The sequence below is a fragment of the Alexandromys fortis genome, unplaced genomic scaffold (genome assembly GCF_014885135.2).
Source record: "Alexandromys fortis isolate MF-2015 unplaced genomic scaffold, M_Fortis_MF-2015_v1.1 scaffold_59, whole genome shotgun sequence".
NCBI classification, from domain to species: Eukaryota; Metazoa; Chordata; class Mammalia; order Rodentia; family Cricetidae; genus Alexandromys; species Alexandromys fortis.
Genome location: NW_026067943.1, coordinates 10,189,993 through 10,209,978, shown reverse-complemented (window position 1 = coordinate 10,209,978; position 19,986 = coordinate 10,189,993). Strand labels below are relative to the sequence as shown.

The window sequence follows — 19,986 nt, the reverse complement described above, 5'->3', positions numbered from 1 at the left end:
CCTTTAATCCCAGCACTCGGGAGGCAGAGGCAGGAGGATCTCTGGGAGTTCGAGACCAGCCTGGTCTACAAGAGCTAGTTCCAGGACAGGCTCCAAAACCACAGAGAAACCCTGTCTCGAAAAACCAAAANAGCATCATAATTTTGAAAACTCAGAATTCCTGTTGTCCCTGATTTTATTATTTTTGGTTTTCAGTTTTTTGAGACAGGGTTTTTCTGTGTAGTCCTGACTGTTCTGGAACTCACTCTGTAGAACATGCTGGCTTTGAACTAACTCAGAGAGACCTCTCTGCCTCTGCCTCTGGAGTGTGGGTTTAAAAGCATGTGCCACTACTACCTGGCCTGTCCCTAATTCTTAAGGAGATTCCGGACAGGAATTTGAAAACTCTCAGAAATGTGTTTATTTGTTTTCATTGTATGTTTTAATTCCAAATTATAGCATTAACGATAAATATATGTATACTTTTTTTGATAAAGAAAAAAATGAAACTTAAAACCTAGGGTTGGGCCATATCTCAGTGGTGGAGTTTTTGCCTAGTGGGTGTGAGGCTCTTGGATCATCCCCAGTGCTACACAGAGAAAATCAAAAAGAAGACTAAAGCTTAGAGGGACAGATGTTTTTGCTGATATTAGAGAAAAAAGCAGAGGGAATCTTTGTGAAGAAGAGATTTTAGTACTTAATTTTTTAAACTTTTTATATTGATTATAAATTAATAGTAATCTTTATCAAAAACACAAGGAGTGAGACACACTTTAAACCCAGCACTTGGGAAGCAGAGGCAGTAGGATCTTTGTGAGTTTGAAGCTAGCCTGATCTACAGAACAAGTTCCAGGATAGCCAAAAAGCTATATAGAGAAACCCTGTTTTGCAAGGGGGACTGAATGGGATGGGACAAGGTCTAAATAGATAGCCCAAGAAAGTCTGGACCTTAGTAGGCACCCTGGTCTGGCCTCAGACTTGTCACGTGCCTGCCTCAGCCACCCAGATATGAAGATCATGGGGACACACCACCTTGCTTGGCTGCCTTTTCACTTTTGTAAAAAATGTCTCTGTAGCATTATCACGTTTATCTATTGTGCATATTTTTGCTATTAATGTCCTTGTCAAAGAGCACCTTGTTTGTTTGTCGTATTTTTATTTTTTGCTTTTTTGAGAAAGGATTTCTTTGTGTAACAGCTCTCTCTGGCTGTCCTGGAATTCATTCTGTGGACCAGGCTGGTATTGAACTCTCAGAGATCTGTCTGCCTCTGCCTCCCAAGTGCTGGGATTAAAGGTGTGCACCACCATGCCTTCCTTAAAGAATACTTTTCAAAATAGAATTTATTAAATAGCCTTTTGGTTTTATTTGTTGTTAATTAGTTTGTATTAACATTGAATTTTATCGAAAAAATTATTACTTTGTCCATGTTGCCTCTTGTATAAATGTAATAATGTATTTACATGACTATATCAGTTTTGAGCAATTTCACTTATAAATGTTGGATCTGTAGAACTAAGGCTAAAAACTGCAATTTCACACATATTGAGACTGTTTCTGTGCCTTTTTTTTTTTTCTTCTTTAGGTAACCATTCTCCAGAAGACTATCCAGGCTGCCGATGTATGTGAACAGTATGATCCTTCAGCTTTCAAATCAGGTGACCACTGTTCTAGAAATTTTCACCAGTGTCAATTGAAAATCCCAATGCAAGCCGGGCGGTGGTGGCGCACGCCTTTAATCCCAGCACTTGGGAGGCAGAGGCAGGCGGATCTCTGGGAGTTTGAGGCCAGCCTGGTCTACAAGAGCTAGTTCTGGGACGGGCACCAAAGCTACAGAGAAACCTTGTCTCGAAAAACAAAACAAAACAAAAAAAAAAAAAAAGGAAAAGAAAAGAAAAGAAAATCCCAGTGCAAGCAATTAGAAAACTTTCCCTACTAGGTAGAAATTGTCGTGTTTGTAATGTAGCCTCTGGCAATCTAATTCCATACATGTCTAGAACTATGCAGAGAATGAATTATTGTTTAATGCAAGGTGTTTTTGTTAGTGTGTGTGTGTGTGTGTGTGTGTGTGTGTGTGTGTGTGTGTGTGTAGGGAGGGATGTGTGTATGGGTGTGCATTTGTGTGGATGCCAGAGGTCTGTCAGGGGCCTTCACCTTTTTGAGACAGAGTTTCTCTCTCACTGAGCCTGGAGTTCACTGATTGGGCTAGACTGGCTGTCCAGTGAGCTTTAGGGATCCTCTTGCTTCTTCCTTTCTGGTGTTGGGGTAACAGGTGTGTGTCTTCTTACATGGGTGCTGAGGATCTCAACTCAGGTTGCCTTGCTTACATAGCAGGTAATTTACTGACTGAACCAGCTCCCCAGCTCCTTAGTAAAAATTTCTTTTGCTTTTTAAAAAATACATCCTTTTTTAAAAAGATTTATTTATTTATTATGTATACAGTGTTCTGTCTGCATGTATGCCTGCCTGCAGGCCAGAAGAGGAAGTGGGCACCGGGTCTCATTAAGATGGTTGTGAGCCACCATGTGGTTGCTGGGAATTGAACTCAGGACCTCTGGAAGAACAATCAGTGCTCTTAACCACTAAGCCATCTCTCCAGCACCCTAAAAAATACATTCTTATTAATTAACTTGACAGTTACACGTGTTTGTAGAATGCACTGGGGCACTGTAACGTGTATACATTGTGTTAGTGATCACGGTAGCCATCACCTTTTGTAGGAACTATGTATCTGCTTCTAGCTGTTTTCACACATAGAGTTGTCAGCTGTAGGCACACTATTGTGCTAGAAAGTGTTAGAAGTTACTCCAGCTGTCTAGCTGGACCTGTGCCCCATTGGCTATCCTCCCCACCTCCCCTCCTCTGTGCCTTCCCAGGCTCTAGTGACCTCATTCAGTTTTTGCTGTTTGTTACCCTTTCTTTTGAAAATTGTGTGGTATGTCATAACCAAAGTGTTTAAATTGGACTTGTACTAAGAAAATATTCACAACTCCAGAGGAGCATTCTGCCAAAAGACGAATATGATTACCCAGGTGAAATGCTGCGGAATTCCCTCAGGAGATTCCTGCCTGGGGTCAAGCACTGCAGGTCTCGAGTGTGTTTCTTTTCCTTCCCTTCCTTCTCCTGCAGGTAAAGGAAACTGAACTTGAGCAGCAGAAAGAAGAGTTGGGCAGAGTTTTTGATGGACTTTTGTTTTCTATTTTAGATCCTAAAGTAAGCAAAAAAAGAGCAACACTAAAAGAGAAGGAAGACATATCTGAGCGTTACCAGAGGGAGGTACAAACACTCGTCCTGCAGGTGATGCACTTGTCTTGACAGACCAAAGTGCTTTCTCTCCACACATTTGGCTGTGTGTAATGCACTTTACTATTGTATGAGAACTATCTCTTTGCACTTGGATTGCATTCAGGAATCCTTGGGCCAAGAAAATTGAGCTTATCCTTAATGTTTAAGCCTCCTTTTTTTTTCCCCAAGCAAAATTCGAAATAGTTTTTTGTTGTTGCTGTTTTGGTTTGTTGTTTTGTTCTGTTTTGTTTTGAGATAGGGTCTGTCTACACAGTTCTGGTTGTCCTGGAGCTCACTATGTAGACCAGGCTGGCCTCAAATTTAGAGATGTACTTGCCTCTGAAAGACATGCACCTCCACACCTGGTTTAGAGATAGTTTTAATATAGATTTAAATATGAACCTAATGTAGGAGAAAAAGCCCTACATAGTGGTGTACTCCTGTAATCCTAGCACTTAGGAGCTGAGGCAGGAGGATTGACATGCATTTGAGACCTGTTGGGCTATGTAAGAAACACCAGGCCAACAAAGGCTCCCTAGCAAAACCCTATCTCTATATATCCCCACTCCTCTAAGAGAGATGATGTGGAAACAAGGAATGTTGTTATGGGGTACATGAATGTTGTTATGGGGTACATGAAGAGTAAAACTCCTTAGATGCCTGAATAAATATGGAGTTTTTGATCATTACCTCCAATTTATTGGAGTTTTTAAAAGTAAAAACCACAATTGTGACATATACAGACAGGCAGTGTGGACATCTGCATCAAGCAGATGTTTATAGAAGTGGGAATATAGCAGGTAAGCGGTCAGGCAGTTCTCATAACCTTCAGGTCAGGAATGCATTGCATAGAATTTGTGGCTGGTCCAGAGACTAGTTTATACTAGGAATTTATGGTTGATTAGACCAGTTTTAGCTCTTAAAGTATTCTGAGGAATTTTTTTTAAAGATTCATTCATTCATTCATTTATTTATTTATTTATTTATTTATTTATTTATTTATTTGTATGCAGTGTTCTGGGCACCAGATCTCATTACAGATGGGTATGAGCTACCATGTGGTTGCTGGGAATTGAACTCAGGACCTCCAGAAGAGTAGTCAGTGGTCAGTGCTCTTAACCTCTGAGCCATCTCTCCAGCCCCGTGAGGAATACTTTCACAAGATGGTATAACTATAGTTTAGTAGTCCATTACACTGCCTCTGGCAGCCTCTTACCATACAGATCTGGAACTATACAAAGGTTTTTTTTTTTTTTTTAATTATTGTGTATGTCTCTGTGTGTGTGTGAGAGAGAGATCACATGGTTACATTGTATATGGTGTATATTTGGAAGGGGAGAATAGTAATTAATGCCCTAGAGATATGGGTTTCTCAAGAGAGAATAGCCTCATAGCACTTCAACCTTAAAATCATTATTGTCTGTGTGAACATTCTAGAATGCCTCTGGCAACCTTTAGTTCACATGCTAAGCCCTAGCTAACAAAACCATCCTAAAGTAAGAATTGCTATTTGTTTTGTCCTGCTTTTACATCAAGGTCTCATCTTACAGCCCTGGCTGGTCTAGAACTTATGTAGACCAGGCTGACTCAGAACCTCAAAACTCACAGAGATCCTCCTGCCTCTGCATCATGTTGAGATTAAAGATGTATGCCACTATGTCTGGCTGGAATTTACTTTGTGATTGGCCTAAGGAATACAGAGAGAGTAGCATAGAAAAGTTTGTCTGTATGACAGATCAACATTGAGGTTCTAATTATTTGTTTAGTGCATATGCTCTATAATCTAGGAGAACAAATCATCTTACTACTGGGTATAAAGGGAGTTTTCTTTGGGCTGCCAGCTCAGAAAAAAAATGTCATGGAGACTTATTAATTATAAAAGCTTGACCCTGTAGTTTAGACTTGTCCCACTAGCTCTTATAACTTAAATTAACCCTTGTTTTTAATCTATATTCTTTTACATGGTTTAGTTACCTTTACTCTGTGATGCCCATCTTGCTTGCTGCCTTTCTTCTTTCTGGAGCTCTCTTTGTCCAGAAGTTGCCCCATACCTCCTGCCTAACAACTACCTTTTTATTGAACCAATCACAGTGACCTATCTTTATACAAAGTAATTTAATATCTTGCAACATTTCCCCCTTTTTGTCTAAATAAAAAGAAAAATGTTTAACTCTAACATAGTAAAACCATATACAATAAGAACAATTCAGGTAAGAATTATATTTACAATGTCCAGTCCATTTGCATTTGGCAAATTCAGAGAAAATAGACCATTATTAATCCTATCTTGCTGAGTCCAAAGTTTTGTACTAATTTACCTTCTATCATAACTAAGGAAAACTGCAACTATCTAGTCTTCAACTCCATCAAATGTGTTATATCCCAGAAGGATATATTTCCTAAATGAATAGGAAGTTCATAGCAAGCAACTCCCAAAACTATGAAACAACAGAGACAGCTGACTGCCTGGATATTCAGCCAAGGTCTCTTTGTAACATTGGGGCATCCATCTTTGGCCTACAGGCCTAGAATATCTGATAGACTTTTCTGTGAAGCAGGAAATTTGTTTGTTTGTTTGTTTGTTTGATTGGTTTTGGTTTTTCGAGACAGGGTTTCTCTGTGGTTTTGGAGCCCGTCCTGGAACTAACTCTTGTAGACCAGGCTGGTCTCGAACTCACAGAGATCCACCTGCCTCTGCCTCCCAAGTACTGGGATTAAAGGCGTGCACCACCACCGCCCGGAAGCAGGAAATTTTTGAAGGACTGTCCTATCCTGTCTTGGCAAAGTTCAGCAGTTACTTTTTTATGTCCTGCTTGTCCAGTTTGGGCAGCATACTATCAACAGTTGAGGCAAGAGTGGGTTCTTGTCCAAACGGCAAACTTTTGCCACAAAGAAAGCAAACTCCATATAGAGGTTCTTTGATGCCCATCATCCTTTTTAGAATTAAATGGTGCTGCTGGGAACAGGCATGTCTCAGTGTCAAAAAAGCCTTATGTTATCAAAACATTTTAAATGCCATATTCTATAGGTTTTTGAAGTGTTTGAAGATCACCTATCTAAAATATATCTATATATGACCTTGAAAACTTACCTAAAATGACTATAAGTTTGATAGTTATGAATGACTATTAACCTGTATTACTTTATTATCCTAAATAGCTTTCAAGGACTAAAACTTTACTTTTATAAATGAGCTGCTTAGGTACAATACCTTAAATAAGAATAGAAACAGAAACAAAACCCCAAAAAACAACCAAAAAGAATAGAAATATATATATATATACATATATATATAACAAAAATAACCTTAAATTTGTATCAATATACAAAAATATCTTTAAAAAGAGTAGAAACATATATACAGTATAACAAAAGTAACTTTAAATTCACTCACATGTCTATACGCAGGTATGCACACAGCATGGGCATGTACAATACACCTACACACAGAAGCAAAACAGACTTTTCTGTTTGTCTTGCTGCTGTTGGGGTTTTGTCTTTTTTTTTTTTCCCCCACCCATTTTACTTTGTTTAAGAAGGACTCACCTTCAGAGATCTGAAGTAGTAGAAGCAGGCGTGGATAACTGACTCATTCTTCTTGGCCCATGTAGGTGGAAGCACTTCAGGCACAGCTGGGAGAGCAGGCAAAACTTTCTAGAGAACAAGTTGAAGGGCTCATGGAGGATAGACGGATTCGAATTGAGGAGATACAAGTTCAGCACCAGAGAAATCAAGACAAAGTCAAAGAGCTGACCAAAAGGTGAGGACTCAACAATTATGGTCTTAACAGGTGTCCTGTTTTTCTGAATGGCTTAAGAGATGGCTCTGCTGTTAAGAGCACTTACTGTTTTTGCAAAGGACCTGGATTTGGTTCCCAGCATGCACATCAGGACATCAGGTGACTCACAGCTGTCAGGGACCAGCCTCTACAAAAGTACCTCGTTTTTGAGCCTCCACACACAACTCTGTAACTCCAGTTCCAGGGGAATCTAGCACTTCTGGCCTCCAGAAGTGTACAGTAAGTACATTGTGTAGGTAAACTCAACACAGGTACACACTGTGCACGTTAAAAGTTAATAGATCTTCAGCTAGGTATGTAGCTCAGTGGTAGTGGCCTGGCATCCCCTGTATTGAGCCATGGTTTCATTCTCAGTATCAAGAAGAAGAGAAAAAGTGAGGTGGAAAGTGAGGCTGGAGAGTTGGTTCAGCAATTAAGAGCACTGACTGTTCTTCCAGAGGATCCAGGTTCAATTCCCAGCACCCACATGACCGCTCATAACTGTCTGTAACTCCAGTTCCAGGGGATCTGACATCCTCACACAGACATACATGCAGGCAAAACACCAATACACATAAAATAAAAATAAATTATTGAAAAGAGAAGATTAATAGTTAAGGGGATGGAGAGATGGCTCAGCAATTAAGATTCCCCCGGTTCAATTCCTATACCCTCAGCTCCTCCCATGTTGCTTTATTTCAGTTTGTGCTTCAGTAAAACTAATAATTTAAGGAACAATTGTTTAAGCACGTCACTAAACGATAGTAATCACTGAACTGAAGACTTACTCAGACCAAATCCACGTCTCTATGACTAATGTTTACTAATGATTAGTCTGCCTCCCTCCCTCCCTTTTTTCCTTCCTTTCTTTTTGGTTTTTTGAGACAGGGTTTCTCTGTTTAACAGCTCAGGCTTTCCTGGAACTCTCTTTGTGGATCAGGCTGGCCTTGAACTCACAGTGATCCACCTGCCTTCTGCCTTTGCCTCCCAGGTGCTGTAATTAAAGGTATGTGCTACCAAATCACCCCACTAGTATGCCCGAATAACGTGTGATTTTATATTAGTTTTCCCGTGTGTAACTAGCCATCCTAAGTATTGTACAGACCTGATCAGGCTCATGATCAGTCCTTTCATTAGATGAATCATCCTAAGATATGTTGAGGAGCCTGAAACCCTAAGCCGATAATGACTGTCCTTTGAGTGTTACTTTTTTTTTCTTTTGCTGATATTTTATTTATTTTCTGCAAAGTTTGGTATTGCACCTAGAACCGTACACAGGCTAGGCAAGTGTTCTTGTATGTGAGCACATCATCAGCCCAGCTGTGATATTTTAAATGTTTTTTAGCATTCATTATGCAAATATTTATAGAATATAAAATTGGTTTATTAATTATACATAATAATGTATTTCATTCTGGCATTTTCACTCATGTACATAATATATTTTGATCATATTCTCACCCTCTCTTCTTTCTCTTGTCCCTAATCTGGATACCTTCAAAAAAGTTTGTGATTGTGAACATAAAGCTTACCTAAGTGCCCTGTAAAAGGCTTAGGAAAGAGCTATTGTTTGATCAGTAGGGATTTATAGTGGTTACTTTACGGTAGTTAATGCTCTTGCAGGCAATTGCATCTGTTGTAACTTATTTAAAAGCACTATGAAGAGAAGTCACGTCATAAAACAACTCCTATGGGAGGTTTATTGGAAGAGGAAAGAGAAGGTGCAGAAAAGGGAGCAGAGAGGGGGACAAAGACCGATCCATGGGACAAGACTTGCAGAAAAGAGAGAGAGAGAGAGAGAGAGAGAGAGAGAGAGAGAGAGAGAGAGAGAGAGGAGAGAGAAAGGAAGGAAAGAAAGAGAAAGACGTATACGTGAGGTGGGCAAGGCCTACCTTTTAAAAGGGAATGTGCACAGGAGGTGCTCTTATTGGCTACCACTGAGGAGTATCCTATCAGGACCCCAGGGGCTGGCCAGTACAGATGCCTGAGTATAACAGCATCATTTACTGTAGCACTTTTCTAGATGTTGGTGTTAACCCAATAAAGTTGCTAATTTCTGAAGACATTCTTTTTTTAGAGATACAAACATCATGTTTTTATTCTTAGTATCAAGAACAGTCATCAGGACTAGCCAATGCTTTTGTATATTTAGTAGATGGTATTATCCAGCTATCTTTTGCTCAGGAAAACTATGTATATTGACATTCAAAATCTGACAGTATAAAAGCAAATATTGAATTATAAGATAGGACAGATTAAAACTGATGTAGGATTTAGAGAACAGAAAAATTAAAATGGACTAAAGCATTGACAGAACTCCATAGAGAAATTGATCTCAAGAAAAGGACGAGAATTCAGCTGGGTGTGGTGGTGTATGCCTGTAATACTACCGCTCAAGAAGTTGGGGCAGGAAGATTGGAATTCAAGGGTAGCTTAGACAATTTAGCAAGTCCCTAAGAAAAAAATAAAAGATAAACATTTAAAGAGGGGAGAGGGCTGAGGATCTGGTAGAGCACTGACCCCACTCCCCAAAACGAAGATTCTGGTGTAGGGCCTTGACACACGGAGGATAGCATAAACAAAGTGAAGCTGTCTCTGATCCTCAAGAAATGGAGGGCTGGAGAGATGGCTCATCGGTTAAGAGCACTGACTGCTCTTCCAGAGGTCCTGAGTTCAATTCCCAGCAACCACATGGTGACTTACCAGCCATCTATAGTGGGATGTGATACCCAGTTCTGGCATAAAGTCATACAGATAGAGCACTCATATACATAAAATAAATACAGAAATCTTTAAAAAGTAATAAAGACCTGGAGTTAGTGCTCAGTCAGAATACTGTGGCGCAGGTCTTTCTTGTGTCGCTTCTCGGGACGATGTGTACACTGTTGATCATCTTTCTAACTCAAGCCCTCAAATTAGCCCTCAGAAAGCTTTCTGCAGACGCAAGTCTGCAGACCAGGGACCATGGTAGGCACAAGACACTACCTAAGAAAGCATGTGAGCCCGTCAGTGATCAGACTGTGTGCCTTTTTAAAGCTGCCGCTGTTCAGGAGTTCGTATTGTCCAATTTTTAAAGAACTTCTTTTTTGGATTCGCCTTGCATTTCAGCTACGCAGCGTGAGCATCGTCATGCTCAGGGTTGTTCTTGTTTTCATAGCCTTCATCACACCCAAGAACTGCTCTATGAAAGCACCAAAGACTTTCTACAACTAAGATTTGAGAACCAAAGTAAAGAGAAGGTGTGGATGCTTGAAAAAGACCACTTGCTGTCAAAGATTAAGCAGTATAGAGTGCAATGTAAGAAGAAAGAAGATAAGCTTGGAAAAGTTATTCCAGTTTTCCATGAGAGTCATCATACTCAGAATGAGTATATTAAGGTAATGTCATGGTTTTCCTGGAAGAGTTGAAAAGCTCAGAATTCCTTGGGGCTGGAGTTGAGGTTTGGTTAGTAGAATGCTTACATAGCATGCAGAGGCCTGGGGTTTGATCCCCAGCACTGCATAAAACCAGCTGTGATGGCTCATGCCTCTAATCCCAGGATTTGGGAGATTAGAAGCAGGAGGACCACAAATTCAAGGTTATCTTTGGCTAAATAGTGAGTTTGAGGCCAGCCTGAGCTACATGAGACCTTGTCAGAGACTTGGAGAATTTCAAAGACCTATAAATTGTTATATAAGATCCATTCAGCTTGTGAAGCTAAGTAGCAATAATGTCATGAAATAGATAACAAAGAATAACAGATCATGATGGGATTTGAGGATAAAATACTAAGCTACACAGAATTCAAGACCAGGCTATGGAGTGAGACCCTGTCTCAAAAAGAAAACAAAAAGGGACCTAGGGATACCCCTCTTACGTCTGGTGTTTTTGCTGAGGCTGTATATATTTTGGGAAGGGCATTCCTGGCAGAGGGTAATAGTTTAAAGTCCATGGAATATGTTTGAGGAAAAGGAGGGACCCTATTACGGTTGTGAACTAAACAAGGAGAAGGGAGGGCTGACCGTACCTTACTGGTAGCTCATACAAGGTCCTAGGTTTAATACTTAGTGCCACAAGAGAGAAAAAGAAAAAGGGGGGAAAAAAAAAACAAGGAGGAACTAATATGCAAGCCCTGGAGGTGCTGGCAGAAACCGGCCATAGATGGTTGTGCAGGTCACTACATGGAATATAAGCATAGGTCAGACAGTTACATCTTGGGAAAGTTGTATAAGGAAGTAACATAATTGGATGTGAAGGTTATCAGTAATTTCCTCTTGGCCTCTTGAAACAGTGTTTCAAGTAGCCAGGCTGGCTTCCAACTCAACTAAAGATGGCCTTGAATTTCTAATATTCTTACCTCTGCCTCCTGAGTGCTAGAATCATGAGTGCTGAGATTCTGGGTTGTAGTAATGAGGCAAGCAGGCCTGCTTTTTGTCCCACCCAGCTCCTGCACGGCTAGCTTTACACCCAAAATAACAACACACAAATTGTATTCATTTAAACACTGCCTGGCCCATTAGTTCCAGCCTCTTCTTGGCTAACTCTCACATCTTGATTAACCCATTTCTAATAATGTGTGTAGCACCACAAAGTGATGGCTTACCGGGAAAGATTCAGCATGTCAGACCTGGTGGCTGGCTCCATGGCGGCTCCCTGACTCTGCTTCTTTCTCCCAGTATTCTGTTCTGTTTACTCCGCCTACCTAATTTTCTGTCCTATCAAAGGGCCAAGGCAGTTTCTTTATTAACCAATGAAAGTAACACATAACAGAAGACTCTCCCACATCACTGAGTATGTGCTATATTTTGAGTGGGAGGTTCATTGTTGTTTCCTAGGCAAAGCTTAAACTCTCCTGGGCTCCAGTAATCTTCCATCTGCCCCCAGAGTAGCTGGATTACAGATATCACTTGTGTATATAGATCTGATCTGGTGTTTTGTTTTTTTTTTTATTTCAAAAATTGCATTTATTTCTGTGTTATGTTTGTGCATGTGTGTGTATAATTCTTGTGATGCATGAACATACCATGACATGCATGTGGAGATCAGAGAACTTTCAGGAGTCAGTTCTTCCCTCCCACCATGTGGGGCCTAGGCTTCATGGCAAGTGCCTTAATGTTGAGCTGTCTTGCTGTCTTGTTTAAGGTTTTGAAGGATTGTTTTTTTGTCTCCTCCATGGAGAATGCATAATACATGTTGATGTTTCTTATTTTCAGAGTTACGACACATAATGTCTTACTTAAATTCTGAGTTCCATTTTATGGTTCTTCTCAGCCAGAAATACTTTTATTTTTTGAAACTGGGTTTCATGTACCTGGGGTTGTCTTTTTTTTTTTTTTTTTTTTTTTTTTTNTTTCAAGACAGGGTTTCTCCTTAGCTTTTGGTTCCTGTCCTGGAACTAGCTCTTGTAGACCAGGCTGGCCTAGAACTCACAGAGATCTGCCTGCCTCTGCCTCCCGAGTGCTGGGATTAAAGCTGGCTGGGGTTGTCTTTTAATTGACTGTGTAGCTGAAGATGACCTTGGACTCCTGGTCTTTCTGTCTCCATCTCTAGAGTGCTAGAAACACAGGGCATGAGCACCACACCTGGTATGCTGGATAGTTTTATGTCAACTTGACACAAGCTGGAATTACCAGAAGGGAGGAGGGGAGCAGAGGGAGTCTCAATTGAGAAAATGCCTTCATAAAAATTGGGCTGTAGGGCCAGGCACTGGTAATGCACACCTTTAATCCCAGCACTTGGGTGACAGAGGCAGGTGGATCTTTCTGAGTTTGAGGCCAGCCTGGTCTACAAAGTGAGTCCAAGACAGCCAGAGCTATTATACAGGGAAACCCTGTCTTGGAAAGAAAAAGAAAAAGGGGGGGGGGCATGTACACAAGCTTTTAGGGCATTTTCTTAATCATGATTGATGTGAGAAGGCCCATCCCATTGTGGGTGGGGACACCTTGAGCTAGTAGTCTGGTTCTGTAAGAAAGCAGAATAAGTAAGCCATGAGGAGCAAGCCAGTAAGCAGCACCCCTCCATGGCCTTTGTATCAGCTCCTGTCTCAGGCTCTGCCCTGACTTCCTTCAGGGATGCACTACAATGTGTAAGCCAAATAAACCATTTCTCCCCTAAGTTGCTTTGGTCATGGGGTTTCATCACAGCAATTGTAACCCTAACTAGGACACCTGGGTTGTTTTATCTTGAAAATATCTGCTTATGTATACTTGAGAGGAAAGTAGAGACATGGCAGGGCCCTGGGTCTCCTCATATCTGTGTGCACATTTGCTCTGGAAATCTTCCCTCCCTCCGTCACCATGGTGTTATTTTAATTACCTGAGGGGGCTGGAGAGATGGCTCAGCAGTTAGGAGCGCTGACTACTCTCCAGAGGACCTGCGTTCAATTCCCATCACCACACGGCAGCTCACAACTGTCTGTAACTCCAGTTCCAACACCCTCACCCAGACATACATAAACACCAGTGCACATAAAGTAAAAACAAATAAATAAAATTTTAAAAAAAGAACTACCTAATTATTATAGTGCTGAACATTAAACCTTTTTATCCCTTTGGCCTACAGTCTCTAAAGGATAAGCTAATACAAGAAAAAAAGCTGTCCAACATGTACCAAGAACAGTGCATCTCCCTAGAAGAGGAACTTGCTCGAATCCGGGAGGAGGAGGGAGTGAGAAGAGAGATCTTCAAGGTATGTAGGCTCTCACATGTGTGACGAGTGGACATGCAGACGGCTCGGGGAATACTTTTCTCCTCCTTGTAAACTCCTCATCCCCATTCAGGACCGCTCCAACAAGATGGGAAGGCGCCTACAGATAATGACAAAACGCTACGAGGCCCTGGAGCATCGACGTGCCCTGGAGGTAGAGGGCTTCAAGACGGACATTAAGGCTCTTCGGCAGAAGCTGAAAGACCTGGAACAAATGCTCTATAAGGTATTTATGTTTCTGAGTTAGGAAAGGAAAGGGGTGGGAGTATAGAAAGATGGTGAGGAGGGCTCCTCAGAAGGATGGCCAAGGTCAGGAGGGTATGTGAAAGAACAAGAAGGCCATGGCACTGAACAAAACCCAGAAGGACACACTGTGTCCTTACTTGGACAGCAACAGATAAGTATCCTTGAATCCTTGAATCCTCTGAGCATCAGTTCAACAGGAGCACCCTGTGGAAAAGCAGATTTAAACTTACAAAGTACCATCCCTCCCAGTTCAACTAGATTAAAAGATTTAGGTCTGTTTTGGGGGGAGGGAGGCTGGGCAGATGCCCATTGAGTAAAGTTGCTGGCTGTGCAAGCATTATGACCTGAGTCCAGATCCCTTGCACCACGTGAAATCCAAGCACAGACACACATCTGTAACCCAGTGCGGAGAGATCAAGACAGGAGGACACCAGAATGTGCTGCCAGCCAGAATAGCCAAAGCAGTGACCTCCAGGTTCACTGTAGACTATGTCTCAGGCACATATCTTTATTCCAGCACTCAAGAGGCAGAGGCAGGAGGATCTCTGCGAATTTGAACTCAAAACCAGTCTGGTCCTCATAGCAAGTTCCAGGGCAGCCAGGGCTGCATAGTGAGACCCTGTCTCAGAAACAAAACAAAAGAACGACCGTGGAGGGTGACAGAGGACAGTCTGATGTCATTCTGACCTTCACTCGAGTATATGGCTGAGCACACATACACATTGACTTTGTCAAAATTGTCTGTTTTTATAGTGGGGAAAATAATTGAGTGATGATATACTTTCCTAGAAACCATTTAGTATCTAATATCTTGATTGCTTTGGTGGAGATTTATCAGTCACCATAAGTCCTAAATAGTTGCTATGTTCTAAACAAAGTTGACAGAAAACAAAAAGAAATGCTTTCTGTCATTTTTAGCAAAATTACCAATAATATTATTTATTGGTCTTGCTATTGTTAACATTGATTTATTTTTGTGTGCGGGTATGTATGCCGTGGTGCATGTGTGGAGGTCAGTTCACTTCCTCCACCATGTGGCTCCTGGGGTCTCACTCAGATTCCCAGGCGTGGTGGCAAGAGCCTCTGCTGCCCACCGAGTGATCTTATCGATGCTGTAGTGCTCTTTTCCCTGCTGTTAGTTGTTCTCTCTATCCCAGAGCTCCTGCCTCTTTGTTTTGTTTGTTTGTTTCTGAGATGGTTTCATGTCGCCTAAGCTGTTCTCAAACTGCATAGATAGCCAAGGATGATCGTGAACTCTTGATGTTCTGCATCTTCTCCGAAACACTTAGACTAATTAAACATTTTCATTATTAAAATGAGTTACTGGAGTGATGTGGGAGTGTCATATATCAATCTTTTGATTTCATTGGTTAAGCAATAAAGAAACTCCTTGGCCCTGATAGGTTAAAACATAGGTGGGAGGAGTAAACAGAATAGGATGCTGGGAGGAAGAGGAAGTGAGCTCAGACTCGACAGCTCTGCTCTCTGGAGCAGAGGCCCTGCTTCGCTCTCCTGGGCAGACGCATGAAGCTCGGACCCAGGATGGACGTAGGCTAGAATCTTCCTGGTAAGCTCACCTTGGGGTGCTTACACACATTATTAGAAATGGGCTAGTCCAGGTGCGAGAGTTAGCCGAGAAGAGGCTAGATATAATGGGCAAGCAGTGTTTAAAAGAATACAGTTTGTGTGTTGTTATTTCGGGCATAAGCTAGCCAGGCAGCTGGGGTGCTGGGGACGCAGCCCCGCCGCCACTCCTATTTCAACACTGGAGAATTTAGAATTGCATTTATCATAGGTTAAAGAAAAGAGTCAGCCAGCAAAGCCTGTTCTTTGTGACTTGATTTCTCCCCCTTAGCATAATTCTTCTTTTTTCTCTTTTCTGAACTCTGTAGGCAACAGTGACTACCCAGGGGAACCAGGACCTTGCCATTCTGTGTGAAGTTCGTGACAGCAATAGAAGAGCACATAAGATACAGGGGGAACTGAAGAACCTCAAGTCCAAGGTGTTCGGTCTGGAGAACGAGCTTAGGCTGTGTTGACGTCTACTTTCTGGGGAGGTCAGCTTCCTGAGGCACAGTCACCTGTTCCCAGGCAGTGGGCGTGGAGTTGACCAGAGCAGTGATGTTTATTTCTATAAAGGTGGTGTTAAGGGAGGGATGACTCACATCTTGGGAGGCAGAGACAGGAGGACTGCCACAAATTCAAGGTAGAGGCAGGTAGAGCTCTGTGGTTCAAGGCCAGCCTGGTCTACATAGTAAGTTCTAGGCCATTCAAGGCTACTTAATGAAACCCTGTCTCCAAAAAAACAAAAACAAAACATCAGACCCAGAAAGGGAAAGAAAGACAGAAAGAACATCACAGTGACCAATGGGTGTTGAAAGGCTGCGCTTGCACCAACCTTGCTGTTTCACTGTTGTGGCGTCTGAACTATAGCCTGGATTGATTACTTGGAGACATCCTACTCTTATATATTGGCTGGCTTTTCTCTATTTAAAAAGACAGTCATGGGGTGCAAGAGAGATGGCTCAGTATTTAAGAGCACTGGCTGCTCCTCCAGAGGACCCGGGTTCAGTTCCTAGCACCCATATGGCAGCGCATGCTGTCTGTAACTCTAGTTCCGGGACTTCCAACACCCTCATGCAGACAAAACACCAATGCACATAAAATAAAAATAAATAGAAGGGCAGAGGTGGGATGTAGCTTAGCTGGTGAAGTGCTTGTCCTGCATGCAGAACCCTGGGTTCTGTCCCTGAAGCTACATAAAGCCAGTCTTGGTTGCTCACCTATAATCAGCCCTGGAGAGAGGTATAGGTGGGAGGGTCTGAAGTTCAAATTCACCCTTGGCTATATGGTGAGTTCCAGGCTAGCCTGGCTATAAGACACCATGTCTAAAAAAAAAAAAAAAAAAAAAAAAAAAAAAAAAAAAAAAAGATGACAAAAACTCAGGAAGAGATGTTTTGCTGAGCTTGGTTGAGTGTCAGTAGGAGAGTGAGCTTCCTGCAGGATCCGAGGCATTCATTGATGGCAATCCTTCCTGGCAGGAGGGGGAGGAGGCAGCAAGTGACATACTTAATGGCACTTATTTAGCTGTGTAACTGTGTTGTGAGCGTGTTCCAGTGACCCACCACCAGGAGGCAGTACAGCCTGTGCTCTTCAGTAGAAATGGTCATCAGGAAAAGGGTGCCACTTTAGACAGTGCAAAACCAAAATGATACTTAAGTAGCAAAGTTGGACATTTTGTCAATTTTTTTAAAAAAACATGATTCAAAGTGTTTTAAATAAAATGTGTAGTTTAAAATATTTCTGTGTTCCACACTGTCTTATGCTTATGCCTTGTGTAAGTGTTTATCTCAATTTACTTTCTTTTTTAAAAATTATTTTCAATTTATTTATTTAAGGTGGAATTGGTGAGTGCTACTGCATGTGTGGAGGCCAAAGGACAACTTGAGGGAGTTCTCTTCCTTCGCCTGTATGGGTTTGGGATAACTCAGGTTGTTAGACTTGGCAGCCATCTTGTCAGCCCTTGTTTATATCAGTTTTAATATATAGTCTGGTACCAGGAGTACAGTAGACGCTCAGTTACAATTAACCTCTGAGCGCTGCTTTGGTTTCAGTTGGATTCCAATAATCGACCACTACTATTAGTCAGAAGCCCAGCTTGGTGCCTTATCCCTGTAACCCCAGCACTGCAGAGGTAGAAACAGGGTGGTCACTACAAGTTAGAGGCCAGCGTAGGCTATATAACAGGTGCCAGGCCAGCCAGGGCTACATACTGAAACCTTGTCTCTAAAAAAAAGAAAGAAAGAAAAAAGGTATGGAGGTGGCTCTGGAACCTGCATAGGAGGAGGAGACAATGAACAGAAACATCCAAATGGCATAGGACAGTGAGGCACAGCTACCAGAGTTTCTAGGTCACAATCTGAAGAAAGATGAGAAACTGTCAGAAATGTAGTAGACACTAAAGAGCTGGAAAGGGGGGGCTGGAGAGATGGCTCAGTGGTTAAGAGTACTGACTGCTCTTCCAGAGGACCCGGGTTCAATTCCCAGCACCCACATGGCAGCTCACAACTGTCTGAAGATCCAGTTGCAGGGGATCTGACACCTCACACCAATGCACATAAAATAAAGTTAAATAAACCATAAAAAAATATTTAAAGAGCTGGAAAGGGAGCCTTGAACTTGTGGTAGCAGCAGTAATAGCAGAAGGGAAAGCTGGGAGACCCTCAGAAATGGCCATTCTCAAAAGGTGCCTGAAATTACCTGGCGTGAGTGAGAAGAAAGCGCGGAACATGCAACAAACCCACTTAGGAGTTTATTGGGGGGCAGTGTACAGGCCTGGTAAAGTTGGTGTGCCCAGAGGGGGGGCACATCCAGCTTTTAAAAGCTGCCTGGTGCATGCACACGGGTTGACATGACTACATCATATACAGATGATGGGGCTCACACATGCAAGGGCTTAGCTGAGACATACGTGGATGATGCAACCACACTGCACGTTGGTCACACAGGCCCTTTAACATCCCCGGGGCCATTAGGCACATCTGCCTGAGGGCTTGTCTGCACATGCATGGCCCTAGAGTCCGGAAGTGTCAGCCTTATTGTGGCTGAAATTATAACATTCCACCCTTTTGTTTATTATAAAAATTTGTGGAGTTTGGAGTCTTTAATGAGTGGGAATAGGGTGTTGTAAGGTCTCTTGTGACTGCTTCATGTGACTTTGTGGGTGTCGGAGAGTTAAGATGCTTGACCATGTCCTGGGGTGGCTGATTACTTTTGTGTTTTTTCTGGTCTCTGTGGAACTGGCTGGCTGGCAGCGTGGACCTCACAAGATGCTGGAAAGGCAGAAAATTATGTCTGGAAAAAATTTTAGATCCCGGTGATTAAGGGAGATGGAAGATAGAGGTTTTTTTTGGGGGGGGGGATTTCCTAGGAGGGAATTTCCTAGGAGTTCCCAAGACCAGGAATGATACGGGAAGAATTAAATGATACTTATTCTGGGCGAGTCTGGTCCATTTAGATAGGTCCGATTGGCTTCCTGGAGTTTATGAAAAAAATGAAAAGAAATAAATTTTAGACATATTAAAAGCTTATGATTACAATGGTATAGTGCTGGAATGGAAGACGGTGGGGAGGAGGGAGGAAAAGAAGGGGGAATTATTAGTGAACCCCTCAATGTTTTACCTGAAGCAGATCTTAAGGACTTGTTCTCTTTAGCATCATGGTATTTATTACCTTGACATCCAGGAGACACTGCTGCAGTCAGTGATAAACCTGTTATGTTAAAGTCTGCTTTGTGAGTTTTTGGAGTCTGGGGCCGTGAATGTCCCCAAGCTCATTATTGTTTCTTACAACCTGGAATTTTGGCAATCCCTGTAATCCAGCTCTATGTTTAATGATGGTCCCTGTTTAATGAGTGGTTAACTGGAAATTTAAGTATGTATGACATTGGAGATATAGAGAAGTTGGTAAAGCAGACAGGAGGAAGAGGAAGAGGGAGAGCGTATGGCACAGGAGGGTTGAGTACGGTGATGAAACTTTTGTTTTTCTGGAACTGGAGACAGAGTGGCTGATCTTTGTGCCCTCTGGAACGTAAGGGAGCAGGGCCCCGTTTGAGTTACTGTATACGAGGGGGTATCTTGAGCTGGAAGAGTAAAAGGTTTAAGGTGAGACAGGTGGATCCAATGAGGGAGTCCCTCGAGCTTGGCAGCTGTGGGAGTTACAAGAATTACTTTAAAGGGGCCCTGCCATTTAGGGGAAAGGGTAAGGGGCATTGGTCTGGGGGAGAAAATAGTATCTGCTCTCCTATTTTAATCAGCGGTGGGCATGAATTGGCACATGGTTGACGTAATGAGTAGTCGATAAAATCCTATAATAGGAAGTGAAGATGGGATAACAGTGGAGTAAGCAGGTCATCAGGAAGGGGAGAGGTTTTGGGTGAGAGGCCGGGGGTTAAAACTGGTAGCCCATACATGAGTTCAAAGGGCAAGATGGAAAGGGGGCTTTGGGGAGCACCCTA

At 42.2% G+C, this 19,986-nt stretch overlaps 1 protein-coding gene across 6 annotated transcripts in view; it reads left to right on the top strand.

Annotated features, from left to right (window-relative positions):
• Positions 1-17,270, top strand: part of Ccdc77 (coiled-coil domain containing 77) — a 34,010-nt gene extending 16,740 nt beyond the window's left edge. For 5 of the 6 annotated variants that reach the window (XM_050148624.1, XM_050148621.1, XM_050148623.1 and 2 more), the window contains 7 exons: positions 1,563-1,635; positions 3,183-3,274; positions 6,874-7,022; positions 10,198-10,417; positions 13,581-13,706; positions 13,798-13,950; positions 15,863-17,270. In XM_050148624.1, the coding sequence (XP_050004581.1) occupies positions 1,563-1,635; positions 3,183-3,274; positions 6,874-7,022; positions 10,198-10,417; positions 13,581-13,706; positions 13,798-13,950; positions 15,863-16,009 (960 nt within the window). In that variant the 3' untranslated portion in view covers positions 16,010-17,270. The remainder of the gene's footprint in view (positions 1-1,562; positions 1,636-3,182; positions 3,275-6,873; positions 7,023-10,197; positions 10,418-13,580; positions 13,707-13,797; positions 13,951-15,862) is intronic. The other variant, XM_050148626.1, reaches the window with a different exon arrangement.
• The last annotated feature ends 2,716 nt before the right edge of the window (positions 17,271-19,986 follow it).